The sequence below is a fragment of the Vigna unguiculata genome, chromosome 3 (assembly GCF_004118075.2).
Source record: "Vigna unguiculata cultivar IT97K-499-35 chromosome 3, ASM411807v1, whole genome shotgun sequence".
NCBI classification, from domain to species: domain Eukaryota; kingdom Viridiplantae; phylum Streptophyta; class Magnoliopsida; order Fabales; family Fabaceae; genus Vigna; species Vigna unguiculata.
The window spans coordinates 64923188-64936564 of record NC_040281.1 but is presented as its reverse complement, the minus strand read 5'-3'; the positions used below and the strand labels follow the sequence as shown (position 1 = coordinate 64936564).

Below are 13377 nucleotides of genomic sequence, written 5' to 3'. Positions count from 1 at the left end.
GACACTGTCACTACCACATCACACCGTCTCTACTACGTGACATTAGATTGACACCTGACAATTTTTATTTTTTTTTAAATTATAAAAAACTTAAAAAATTTAAAAATAAATTTAAAAAAATATTAAAAAAATAAAATAAAAATTAAAAAAATCGAAAACATAATACGTGCCGATGAAAAATCCTACTTAAGTTTTCACTAAAAAATGGAGACGCTAGAAAAATGGGGATATGTAATGATTTAACCTTTAATATTTGAAAATGTGAAGGATGAACTTCGACCAATTAGATACAGGTAAGTGAGAGTTAATTTACTAGGGTACTCCCCCAGTGCTGAGTGAGAGAAATGGAGTGGTGCGTCTCAATGCCAAAGATAGAACTACATGCTCACCTCAATGGATCCATCAGAGACTTAACACTTCTGTAACTTCTTTTCTTTTATTTTCATTTACTCTTTATGCCTTTTCCCATTCTCCAACATTCTGAAATTTTCCATTTTTCTTCCACAGAGACCTCGCTAGAGCTTTGGGTGACAAGGGTCTCATAGATTTCTCCCAGGTCGAGCATGTTATCCTTAAAAGTATGCCCCTTTATCTTCTCCTACATCCTTCTTGTGCTTCATGTTAACTTCCAATTGCACTTCCACGTTTAAGTTGTTTTCTTGCTGCGTTCCTCATTTTTCTTAAGGGTACGAAATTCATGACAATAAAAGAGGAAAAAGAATATCAGAATGAAAAAGGCAAAAGGGGTACAACCAGAGATTCAAAATTTTTTAATTTATGGACTGTTCCTGATTTTTTATTTTTATTTTTAATCTGCTGCAAGCAGGACTTAGCCCCATATATACCCATATTTGTGTTTTAAAGCTTGGATTTGATTACGGTTATTTAAATACAGATGATCGTTCATTAAGTGAGGTATTCAAGTTGTTTGACTTAATCCACATTGTTACGACCGATCACTCGAGTATTACCAGAATTACCAAAGAGGTATGTTACTGTCTTCGTGCCCACTACCTACCATCTGTATTGTATTATTCCATTTTCTTTTTTGCTTTTACATTTATGCAAGCAACTTATACAAGCAGGTTGTTGAAGATTTTGCATCTGAGAATGTTGTATATCTGGAGCTGAGAACCACACCAAAGGTAACAACATGTGGAGCTAGTTTGGTTATTTTGTTTGTTCTTGTTTCATAGACTGGATGAGGAAAGCGTTTTCGTAATTATGTGTAGAAAAATGATTCCCTAGGAATGAGCAAACGTTCTTACGTGGAAGCTGTTCTGGAGGGTCTAAGAGCTGTCAGTTCAGTAGATGTGGCTTTCATTCCTAACAGCGAGGAGCCTGTGAATCTTTCAAGCCCTGTACTCTCAGATGCGAGTGATAAATGTAATGGAAACACTAGAAAAAAAATATTTGTTAGGCTTCTCTTGAGCATTGATCGTAGGGAGACAACAGAAGCAGCAATGGAAACGGTGAGATTCTATGCAGATTTATTTTGGCCAAAGTAAAGTCTGTTTGTTACTAACTTGGAGCACTTTATTTATCTGCTGCAGGTCATGCTTGCACTGGAAATGAGGCGTTTCGGTGTTGTTGGAATTGACCTTTCTGGGAATCCAGCTGTTGGTGAATGGTATATGAGATTGATCTTGGACTCTAGTGAAGTGATTTATTTGAAGTTTTAAAAATTGGTGCTAGAACCAGTCTTATCTTTTGTAGGAGTACATATCTGCCAGCATTGATGTTTGCTCGACAGCAAGGTCTTTATATAACTCTTCATTGTGGAGAGGTGATTAATCTTTTCTTTGTACCTTTTACCTGGTGTTTCTATGGTACTTTTTTTTCTTTCTGACTGTGTTTTCAGGTATCAAATTCCAAGGAGATACACAATATGCTTGACTTTCTTCCGCAGAGGATTGGACATGCCTGTTTCTTCGAGGAAGAACACTGGAGAAAGCTGAAGTCGTCTAACATTCCGGTTAGACCGTTACTTTAGTAATATTAATGTTAAAGCAACAAAAATGGTAGAGTGTCATGGTTTAAGTGTTACAACCACATGTATTTGTTGGTATTCAATCAATTAAAAGGTTACCCCTTCAGGGCTTCTGATTGCTGCCAAGTTTGAATTATTTGTATTATACAGTCTTTTTATACAACTTATAAACAGATGACTTATCCATCATGTTTTTCATTTCATTTTCAGGTTGAAATTTGTTTGACATCAAACATTAGAACACTGTCTGTTCCAACTATAGATGCACATCATTTTGGTAGGATATTTGTTTATTTTTGAAGTTGATGATGATAACTAAAAGAAACTTAGTGTTTGTTCAACTTTAAAGAGATTTTATGGAATCAACTTTTGGCAACCTCTCTTACCACGATGCGTTTGTTCATGCAGTTGATTTATACAATGCAAAGCATCCTTTAGTTCTGTGTACTGATGACTCGGGCGTATTTTCTACCAGTCTCACCCGCGAATATAAGATTGCTGCTTCCACATTTGGTAAGGTTTCAATTTTGTCTTCCACATTTGGTAAGGTTTCTGCTGATTGTTTTTTGGTTTGCCTAATATCTAGGCCTTGGACAGAAGGAAATGTTTGAGCTATCAAAGAACTCCATCGAGTTTATATTTGCAGATAATGTAGTGAAGGAGGTTTTAAGAAAAACTTTTGCATCAGAAGCTAAGAGTCTGAAGTGATATAGTCATGTTATTAGGTATATGTTGATGAAGTGACTCTCCTCTGAGCCAATTTTATATTTGACCAGTTGGAATAATGGGCGGCTATGAACTAGTCCACCATGACAACCGAACAAAATACCTTTTTGGAGGCTTCAATCCAAACAGTTTAGGCATTAATCCACCCTGTCTGTTAAGTTGATAGATAGGCATATGTGAAAGGTAACATAAATTGACTACTATGATTTTTCTCCCTCACGGCATCTTTTGGACTTCATTACATTCATGATCATTATTAAGTTTGCATTTATTTCCGTAAATGTATAGTGTTTTATGTTTAAGTAACTAAATATCTAACACTATACCAAACTCTGACCGCTAGAGTTCTGGTTAATTTCTAATCACACGGCTTTTAATCCTTCATTAGCGGAAGAATGCTTAAGTATGGTCAAAGTCGTGACATGTCGTGTTGAACTTATTTGGAAAAACATATGCTTGTCACAGTTGAAGTTGTTCAGAAAAAATAAGTTTTAAAATCAATAATTTGATTTCGAATTTTTGAATGCATCAATAGGGTGTAAAAATTCGTTAGTAATATGCCTTATGATATTCAAGGATAACGAGAACATTTTACACCAATGATAGACTTAAAAAAAAAAAATAATAAAAACTATTCTTTTTTTTGGGAATCCAAGCCCTTAAACCTAAGTCGCTACTAATAATTTTCTTCAACCAAATAAAATCTACAAAATTTCAAATAAGACTTTTCTCACCACTTCACTGCAAAATAATGCTTTGTATGCATTTTCATCTTGAAACCAGTTAGTTAAGTTCTTTTTGAATCTTCTACCAAATAGCCGGCCAAGGTTTCTTTCTTTAAATGTACTAAAAAAATGCAATTCTAACCCAAATTAAAGTTCAACAGCCTTATTGCCTACGTTCAATAATTTAATATTTTATAAACTAATATATTTTTCAAACTCGACATCTACGAAATATTGTAATTGCAGTATTATAAAATAAATAAATAAATAATAAATATCGAACATTCTTGAAAATCAAACGTTAACTAATGCGTAGCATTTATTTGTCCAAAACAGTGTCTTTCTTTCTTTTTCCTTTTCTTTTAAGAAAAGAAATAAGGAAAGAAAGAAAGAACACTGAATTTGATGGGATAGGTGCGTATTTGGGTTGACGGGTAACACAGCTTGGGTTCGTCTTCTGAGTTAGTGTGCGCTAAAGCTGATTACATTATTCTGTTTTCCGGTATTTGTTGAAACATCAATCAGCATTCATCATTCATCATTCAGCATTCAACATTCAACCGCACGATCCGATTCGGATCCGAATGCGGCACCGTAACGTAGAGGTCATTCTCAACAATTCAATGTGACTACGTAACTGAATCGTGAATTCTCGATCCAAAATCGACAATGTCTTGGGGTTTGGGTTGGAAGAGACCTTCGGAGATCTTCCACCTCACTCTCAGCTATGGCACCGACGATCCGCCGGAGAATATCGCTCGCACCTCATCCTCTTCCCGGTCCTCCTCCTCCTCCACTTCTTCGTTGTCTTCATCCGCTTCCACTTCCTCAATCATCTCGCAGGATCAGGACCTCGGGTTTCGCATTGAATTGGATTGGTCGGCTTCGGAAGACGAGGATCAGGTGGCGTTGAAGCTTCAATCGCAGCTGATGGTGGCGCTGCCGATGCCGCAGGACACGGTGGTGGTTGAGCTCTCGCCTCGGGACGAAGATGAGAACGTGGTGGATTTGGAAATGAAGGTTGTCAAGCGACGAGAGCCTCTCAGAGCGGTCACAATGAGCAAAGTTGTTGCCTCCGGTCAGCAGAGCGACGGCACTGGCGTTTTGATACGCTTGTTGCGCTCTGATTTGCCGTCCCCGACGCCGCCGTCGTCTCCGCCAGTCGCTGCAGATGCCGCCGTTGCCGGCTCCGGCAACCACTGGACCAGTCTCTCTGTGCTAAGCCTCTGTGGCTGTGGCTTGTCGGTGAGTGTTGCTTACTCTTTGATGGAACTCTCACTCCTGTGGTTTATACCTTGTGCCAAGACAAGTGAATTTCTTGAATCTGCTGGTTGTTTGTGTGATATGTGTAGTTTCCGAAATTGGAAGAGTTAATCAGTGATTTCATTTGATCTCTGCTATATTCTATGGTAACATATGAAAGATTTAGGCTATCGTTGGATAAAAGTTAGGAACATGCATTTGTAAATTCTAATTCATGATCCCGAATTTCAAGGTACAAAATAAAGAAGGAAGAATTTGTTTCTTTGGAAACAAAAGTACTTCTGAATTCAAGTAGCATCTAAAAATACACTTGCATGTATTGTATTATTATGTTTTCTTGCCTTGCTTTTTCCCTCCTTGGTGCTCAGGAAGTGCTTTGTATTTTTTAATTGTGGTGGAGTTGAAGTCAAATGTCATTGAGTTGGATCGGGGATGTTTTGAGCACGTTGTTACTATGTACAGGTATTTCCAGTGGAGCTTACACTATTGCCCCACCTTGAGAAACTCTATCTTGATAACAACAGGCTAAGTGTTTTGCCGCCTGAGCTTGGTGTGCTAAGAAGCTTAAAAGTGCTCAGGGTTGACAGCAACATGGTTGTCTCGGTGCCTGGTAAGCTTTCATTGTTTGACTACTACCATAGATGATAGAAGTAAACTAAATGTGTTAAAGTGTGCCTAGCAGTGGTGGAAATATTTGTATATCCTCTAATATATAAGTATACTGAGTAAACATTTTCAGATAGATCTACTTGAAAGTAATGAGTAATGTTAGATTACTTGCAGCTTCCAAACTTAACACAAAACTTAGAAAACAAGATTGCATTGGGTACGGGAAGTCTAGCCCCATTTACTGCACCAGCATACTTGTTTAACCTTATGGAGTTGGGGAACACACCCAATGTTCAACCGTGCAGTATCTACACTTGGGATATTTCCTTAAGTAACTGATACTAAGATTAGTGTTTCTTATAAAATAAGTCCTTGTATCTGATTTTTATTTCTTTGAGCAGCGGAACTGAGACAGTGTATGCAGTTGGTGGAGTTGTCACTGGAACATAACAAGCTTGTTAGGCCACTTCTTGACTTCAGGTTTTTGGTTTAGAGGATTTTGTATAAACTAGTCTAGACTCCACGTATTCCTCTGGTCTTATTGTTACCATTCATGGCAGGGCTATGGCTGAACTACGGGTTCTTAGGCTATTTGGAAATCCTCTTGAGTTTCTTCCTGAAATTTTGCCCCTCCATAAACTTCGCCACCTTTCTCTTGCAAATATTAGGATTGTCGCAGATGAAAATTTGAGATCGGTGAACGTGCAAATAGAGGTACCTCTTTACAAACTAACTAAACTACTTCTCACATTATCCTTTTAAAACCTATCACATTCAATTAAACATGTTTTTTCTTGTCAGTACAGATGGAAAACAGTTCTTATTTTGGTGCTTCTAGGCATAGACTCAGTGCCTTCTTCTCTCTTATATTCCGCTTTTCTTCTTGTCATCATCCTTTACTAGCATCTGCACTGGGAAAGATAATGCAAGACGAAGGAAATAGAGCCTTTATAGGTAAAGATGAGAATGCAGTGCGACAACTTATAAGCATGATAAGTAGTGACAACAGTCATGTGGTATGTTTTACTGGGTCTAGATATCACAATTTTTAAAACCTTTTCTGCTGCTATTTGGTGATTGTCCTTAATATTTTACAGGTTGAACAAGCCTGCTCTGCTCTTTCATCCCTTGCATCTGGTGATTCCGTAGCATTGCATCTGATGAAAGCAGACATCATGCAACCAATTAGAACAGTTCTGAAATCTAGTGGTCTGGAAGAGGTAATATCTGTATTGCAAGTTGTGGTCAAGTTGGCTTTCACTTCTGATAGTGTGGCTGAGAAGATGTTGACCAAGGATATTTTAAAATCATTGAAAAACTTATGTGCTCATAAAGATCCAGAGGCAAGTTAGTTTCTTTTCATAGATAATGATTTAATTGATTCCTTGTATTGCATAGTCCTTTAAGTTTTAGGTTTGTCCTTCTATTAGGTACAAAGACTAGCTTTGTTAGCTGTTGGGAATTTAGCCTTCTGTCTGGAAAATCGTCGCATACTTGTTACTTCTGAAAGCTTACGGGAACTTCTCTTGCGCCTGACTGTTGCAACTGAGCCACGTGTTTATAAAGCTGCTGCTCGTGCTTTGGCAATTCTTGGTTTGTCTTTGTATATAAAATTCTTTTGTTTCTTATGATGTTTTGTCTTGATCACTGAATGGGCTTCTTCATTTTTTTCTTTTGTAGGAGAAAATGAAAACCTGAGGCGCGCAATTAAAGGGAGACAAGTGGCAAAGCAGGGACTACGCATACTTGCAATGGATGGAGGTGGAATGAAAGGTCTAGCAACTGTACAAATGCTAAAGGAAATTGAAAAGGGATCTGGAAAACGAATACACGAGTTGTTTGATTTAATTTGCGGCACTTCAACAGGAGGAATGCTAGCTGTTGCACTTGGGATCAAGTTAATGACTTTGGAAGAATGTGAAGATATATACAAAAATCTCGGTAAGGATGTTGCTTAGGAATGGTATATGTCATTTATTTATTCTCTATCAATCTGCATACTTTTACAATTCTAGATGAACTGATTCAAAACAATTGGCATCAGGGAAGCTTGTTTTCGCTGACTCTGTTCCCAAGGACAATGAAGCTGCTACTTGGCGAGAAAAATTGGATCAACTTTATAAAAGTTCATCACAGAGCTTTAGGGTTGTTGTTCATGGATCAAAAGTATGTATTTCTTTCCTTTATGTTGTTGCATTAACACTTTTGTTTAATAAAACTCATGTTAGGTATCACTATGTACTTTGGCATTTCAGCTATACTAATGCCCTAAAGGACATCTATCATTTGTCATTACATGAAAATTTATTAAAAAAAAAAAAATGAAGAAACAAAAAACATGGGGGAACCAAACCAAATGTTAGCATTGACATTTACTTGTCATATGTATATAATAGGCATTTGACAACTTTCACTCACCAAATCTTAGGAGTAAGTAAATAAATTATTGCGACTTCCGCCTTACTCTTTCTAGAAAAACAAGTGGATGTAAGTTATTAAATACATGAGGTTCACTAGCTGACACCCACTTTGTTTTTAAATGAAGTTAGCAAACTATAACTTAAATTTCTTAAAATATATCCAAGGTGTAGGTTGCTAATTTATTCATTGAAAATCAAGTGGGTATAAATTAGTGAATCCTCCTCCCCGCCCAGACTTATATAGGGACTCATAATATACACCCAGTTATTTTTAATAAGAGTCTGTTATCAATGTTACACCCCGGCATATTTTAAGGTAAACTGTACTTAGTTTGCTAACACATTCCTTCTGAAAAACAAGTGGGTGTTCGTTAGCATATCCTGCCAACACTTGCTAATACACATATAATTTTGACAAAGATATAATTTTCTGTGATCTTTTAGTTATTTTGACAAAGATATGGTATAAGTATGTAATTTTTCTCTGACCTAAGATGAGTGTTATGACTTGTTAACTTGCAGCACAGTGCAGAACAGTTTGAGAGGCTATTGAAGGAAATGTGTGCTGATGAGGATGGAGATCTAATGATAGATTCTGCTGTGAAAAATGTACCCAAAGTCTTTGTTGTATCAACCTTGGTGAGCATGATGCCTGCACAGCCTTTCATATTCCGCAATTATCAGGTTCATATTTTTTGTTGTTGTTTATAAATTCTGTTAAAACACATTTGTTCATTGTTCTTTATGCGGTTTTATTTATGACGTGTAATTCTCTGTTCCTCTCTGCCTTTATGTTGTTACTATCTATAATGCAGTACCCTGCTGGAACACCTGAGGTTGCTCTTACAACATCAGATGGTTCAGGGATCAATGTATTATCATCGACTGTAGGTGAACAGGTTGGCTATAGGCGCAGTGCTTTCATTGGAAGCTGTAAGCATCAAGTATGGAAGGCCATCAGAGCATCGTCTGCTGCTCCATATTATCTAGACGATTTCTCAGATGGTACTGATTTGTCTGCTGTTGTTTGCATCAAATTTGCTGTATTTAAGTCTTAGTTATTTCTATTTCTGTACTGTTTTGACATGTATTTGCTTTCATGCTCCAACGTACCTTAAGATCTTAATCGCTGGCAAGATGGTGCAATAGTGGCAAACAATCCTACAATTTTTGCCATAAGAGAAGCACAACTTCTGTGGCCTGACACAAAAATTGACTGTCTGGTTTCAGTAGGATGCGGTTCTGTTCGAACTAGGGTAGGTAATCTTCTCAGTTTTAATTCTGCTCTACAATAATATTCTGTGTTTGGAAAAGAAGATCAAGGGTTTGGATAGTTATTCATTCTAACCCTTGTTTCACAGGTCTGTAAATATGATATTAAAAAAAAATGATATTGAAATTATGGAATTTTGAGTATAGAAGGAGGTATAGTGATATAAGAGAATGAGATACTGTATTGATATTAACTATGATCTTTCACAATTTTTTGACGTGTTTATAAATTTAAAGTACTAGCCCTTATTTATACTGATCATAATCCTAACTAATTAGAAAAATAAATCATGGTAAGGAAATGTGTTAACTTATCTTAAAATGCAGAAATAGGAAACTTATTCTAGACGAGAATCTAAGTTATGACTAGATAATTTTGGATATTTGCATAATCCATATACTCTAATAAATGTGATAAGTAATTTTTATTTTTGGAGATGTCTCGCTGACTACCAAAGTTTGTAAGTTAATTTTTTTACTGTTGTACATTAATACTTCTGTAGCCACGAAAAGGAGGTTGGCGGTATCTGGATACGGGGCAGGTATTGATTGAAAGTTCATGTTCTGTTGATCGGGTGGAGGAAGCTTTAAGTACATTGTTACCTATGCTTCCTGAGATACAATATTTTCGTTTCAATCCAGGTATATTGTTTATGATTTTGAGTTCGGGAATGAAGAATCTTTCTTTGCCTTTAAATTCTGTTTGATTCAATTTTCAGTAATTTCCTATTTTCTTTAAATTTTAGCTCCATTTATTTTCTTTGTTAGATATTCTTGGAAAGAACTTCAATTCTCAATTAGTGTTCTTGGTGTCTTTCCTTGCAGTTGATGAACGTTGTGATATGGAACTTGATGAGACAGATCCAACTAACTGGCTAAAGTTGGAATCTGCAGTTGAAGAGTATATACAAAAGAATCATCAAGCATTTGAAAATGCGTGTGAGAGGTTACTCCTTCCATTCCATCATGAGGAGAAGTGGTCAGAAAATATGAGACAAAAATTACCCAAGACAAAGGAATCACTTGAAGGTATTGTGGATTATATGTTGTCTTCACTGTAAAATTTCACATTCATTGATCCCCTTAGACATTATGGCTCTTCTGTTTTATTTTATCAGGAGCCAATGGCCCAACCTTAGGGTGGAGGCGTAATGTACTACTTGTTGAAGCTGCACATAATCCAGATTCTGGAAAAGCGATCCACCATGCCAGGGAACTTGAGTCATTTTGTGCTCGTAATGGCATACGTTTGTCCCTCGTAGAGGGTTTGTCTGGGATTGTAAAGACATTGCCATCAACAACATTCCCAACTCCATTTGCATCGCCTTTGTTTACAGGAAGCTTCCCTTCAAGTCCCCTCATGTATAGTCCTGATCTTGGTCAGAGGATTGGACGAATTGATCTGGTCCCACCACTGAGTTTGGATGGTCAATTGGGAAAAACAGTTGCATCGCCTCCGGTGTCACCTCGAGGACTTAGACAGCTCTCTTTTCCCATTAAATCATTGCACGAGAAATTGCAGAATTCGCCACAAGTGGGTGTTATACATTTGTCTCTTCAAAACGACTCTGATGGGTCAATAGTTAGGTATTTACTAGTATGATTAATTTCTTCCATGAATTTCTGTTCGCTGTCACTAGTTATTTTTTTCTGTGCCCATAGAAGCTTGATGCTGTTGTCCTTATATTTAGTTGGCACAATGATGTGTTTGTGGTGGCTGAACCTGGAGAGCTTGCCGAGAAATTTCTACAAAATGTTAAATTCAGTTTGTTGTCAACAATGAGGAGCCATCGCAGAAAGGGTGCAAATCTCCTGGCAAATATTTCTACTATTTCTGATTTAGTTGCCTTTAAACCTTATTTTCAAATTGGAGGCATTGTCCACCGATATCTAGGCCGTCAAACCCTAGTATATCTTCTTTCCCTGGTGTTTTCTTATTCATTTTTTGATCAGATTTATATATCTATTACAAACTTAAGGTTTTTCTCTATAGGTTATGGAAGATGATCAAGAAATTGCTTCATATATGTTTCGTAGAACTGTCCCTTCTATGCACCTATCTCCTGAGGATGTACGATGGATGGTATGTGTGCTTTGATTCCACTTTACTGTCCTTTGGATGTACATTTTATAGCTTCACTCAAACTGCTAAGAACTTTCAAATTGGCTGTTACCCAATGTTCACTGTCATCATCTGACCGGGAGTTTTAAGATATGGAATGGTGATTGGGTGTTGGTCACTTGATTATACATGATTCACTTTTATACAGTGAAAGAAGTTGTGTAGTACATGTCCTAAGAATGATCACCTCCTTGTATTGCTCTTGGTCCATTTTATATGTGGCTTAATTCGTTTCTGTTGCTGACTTTCTTTCGTGAGTGATTCTTCAATCTGGTTTTGTATATGATGCCTTATTTTGGAGAATATGAATATGTGGAGGGAGTAAGAGTCCATTTCCCTTTTTTTCCCTTGAAGAATTTTGAGCAATCACACTATTTGAATTAGACCTTTACTGTGACACGACACTAGGTTTGGCTTATTTTTGAAGCATCTGAACTGTGTAGGCACTGTAAATTTAAAGATCATATACAGCCATTGGTGTCTATTTTTATTAGTGAAAGAAGGGATAAGCATTTTAATTGTTTTATCATATCAAGAGAAATAAGTAATGCCATTGGGTTGAATAAGAGTGAGCAGTTCACAATTATGGATTTAACTTCTGTAGAGTGAATATTTTTTTTGAAGATAAAGTGCAGAGTTATAACGTGATAAAAAAGTCAGTGGTGTGATATTCTAATAAAATAATACACATATTATAACAGGCTATAAAGTTCAAGTTATAATAATCTTCATTTTACCTTTTTGCGGTCTGTCTTTGGAGTATACTCCATAGTTGTCAATTCCCAGTGTAATCATTTGGTATAGGTTCTTAATATAAATCGGAGCCATGCTTTCCCTCATTGGTTGTTTCAATATATACAGTGTTTGGTCGGATGGAGGGAGGGATAGAGGAGGGCAGAGGGGGTTACGGGGAAATATGTGTATTTTATATGACATGTTCTCTGCTACAACAATAATTTTCCTGGTGTCGTAGGGATATGGAGGAGAGAAATTTGTAGTCAAATCCTGTCATATTCGTGGAATTGTTAACTCATTCTATGTCTCCTTTTGCTGGTATCTTGAATTACCTAGGTTGGAGCTTGGAGAGACAGGATCATAATATGCACAGGGACACATGGACCTACTGCTGCTCTTATAAAGGCCTTTCTAGACTCCGGTGCCAAAGCTATTGTTTGTCCTTCAAATGAACCTCCAGAGTCTCAGACGAGCAATGTTGATGGTTACAAAGAGTTGAATGCGGTGGAAAATGGAAAATTTGAAATTGGAGAGGATGAAGCAGATGATGAGGCCGTACCCAACAGTCCAGTAAGTGACTGGGAAGATAGTGACCCCGAGAGATATGGGGACCGCACTTTGTCTTTTTGGGACGATGATGAAGAGGAGCTGTCAAATTTTGTTTGCCACTTGTATGATTCATTGTTCAGGGAAGGTGCTAGCATCAATGTTGCTTTGCAACATGCTCTTGCCTCGTACAGAAGAATGAGGTATGTGTGTCATCTCCCCGGCGTACAATAATTTTGATCACTTAATCTTACATAATAAAAGACGAAAATAAAGGATGAGCGAGGGGGGAAAGATAAGTAGCGGAGTCTGTATTAGATCATGTTCTATTAAATTATAGTCGATAACCAGTTTTGTGGCTCATAAAAGGTTTACGTATGTATCCCTTGCTATTTTATTCAGTTTCCTATGTAACTATGTAACTGTAATGACATTGCAGGAGGATTAGGGCTTCGTATTATATGTATTATAGTCACACATTGTCATACTTTTTTTTTAGCCATTCAAATATTCGCAGACCCAAAAGAAATAGAGATCAATTTCGGCTTTTGCTTCCTGCACCTCCATCATTATTAACTGTTCCTATATCAATAGATAAAAAGACTAAGTAATTAATTAATTAATTTAATTTAAAAGAAAATATTTCATTGATAGTAATTGAAAATAAAATCCAATCTTTAAATTTAGCAATAAATATATTATTATTTACTTTAGAGATGCCTTTGCTTAAATTATTAAAATAAGTTGTTATGAAATTTTTTTAATGGAAGTTGGTTGTCGTATTTGATTATAAATAAAGATATTATTTTAACATAATATCCAAAACAAAAATTATAAATAATGTCAAATCTCCATCTAAATATATATTAGGAGTAACAAAAAATAATTTTAAACTAATTTGACTTGTTGACTATATTATTGTTATTTTGGCTTATTCACTATCCATTCATATTTTTCCAACAATATCAG

At 36.4% G+C, this 13377-nt stretch overlaps 2 protein-coding genes across 3 annotated transcripts; both read left to right on the top strand.

Annotated features, from left to right (window-relative positions):
* Nucleotides 1-233: 233 nt before the first annotated feature.
* On the top strand, nt 234-2997 carry LOC114179865 (adenosine deaminase-like protein). The gene is made up of 11 exons (XM_028066345.1): nt 234-421; nt 508-578; nt 896-987; nt 1086-1145; nt 1233-1472; nt 1554-1630; nt 1717-1786; nt 1862-1975; nt 2201-2267; nt 2399-2503; nt 2577-2997. Exons 1-11 carry the CDS (start codon nt 345-347, stop codon nt 2696-2698), a joined length of 1095 nt encoding a protein of 364 aa, XP_027922146.1. The 5' UTR covers nt 234-344; the 3' UTR covers nt 2699-2997.
* A 791-nt stretch (nt 2998-3788) lies between these two features.
* Nucleotides 3789-12933, top strand: LOC114179864 (phospholipase A I). 2 transcript variants are annotated; one of them, XM_028066344.1, is made up of 19 exons: nt 3789-4686; nt 5167-5314; nt 5715-5793; nt 5874-6027; nt 6120-6329; nt 6411-6656; nt 6744-6906; nt 6994-7086; nt 7180-7254; nt 7358-7479; nt 8256-8417; nt 8549-8738; nt 8853-8989; nt 9509-9647; nt 9831-10034; nt 10124-10592; nt 10697-10913; nt 10999-11088; nt 12199-12933. In XM_028066344.1, the coding sequence occupies exons 1-19, from the start codon at nt 4111-4113 to the stop codon at nt 12640-12642; spliced, it is 3918 nt and encodes a 1305-aa protein (XP_027922145.1). In that variant the 5' UTR covers nt 3789-4110; the 3' UTR covers nt 12643-12933. The 2 variants fall into 2 exon arrangements, with proteins under 2 accessions (XP_027922145.1, XP_027922144.1); XM_028066343.1 differs by having other exon boundaries at nt 3790-4686; nt 6994-7254.
* Nucleotides 12934-13377: the final 444 nt, after the last annotated feature.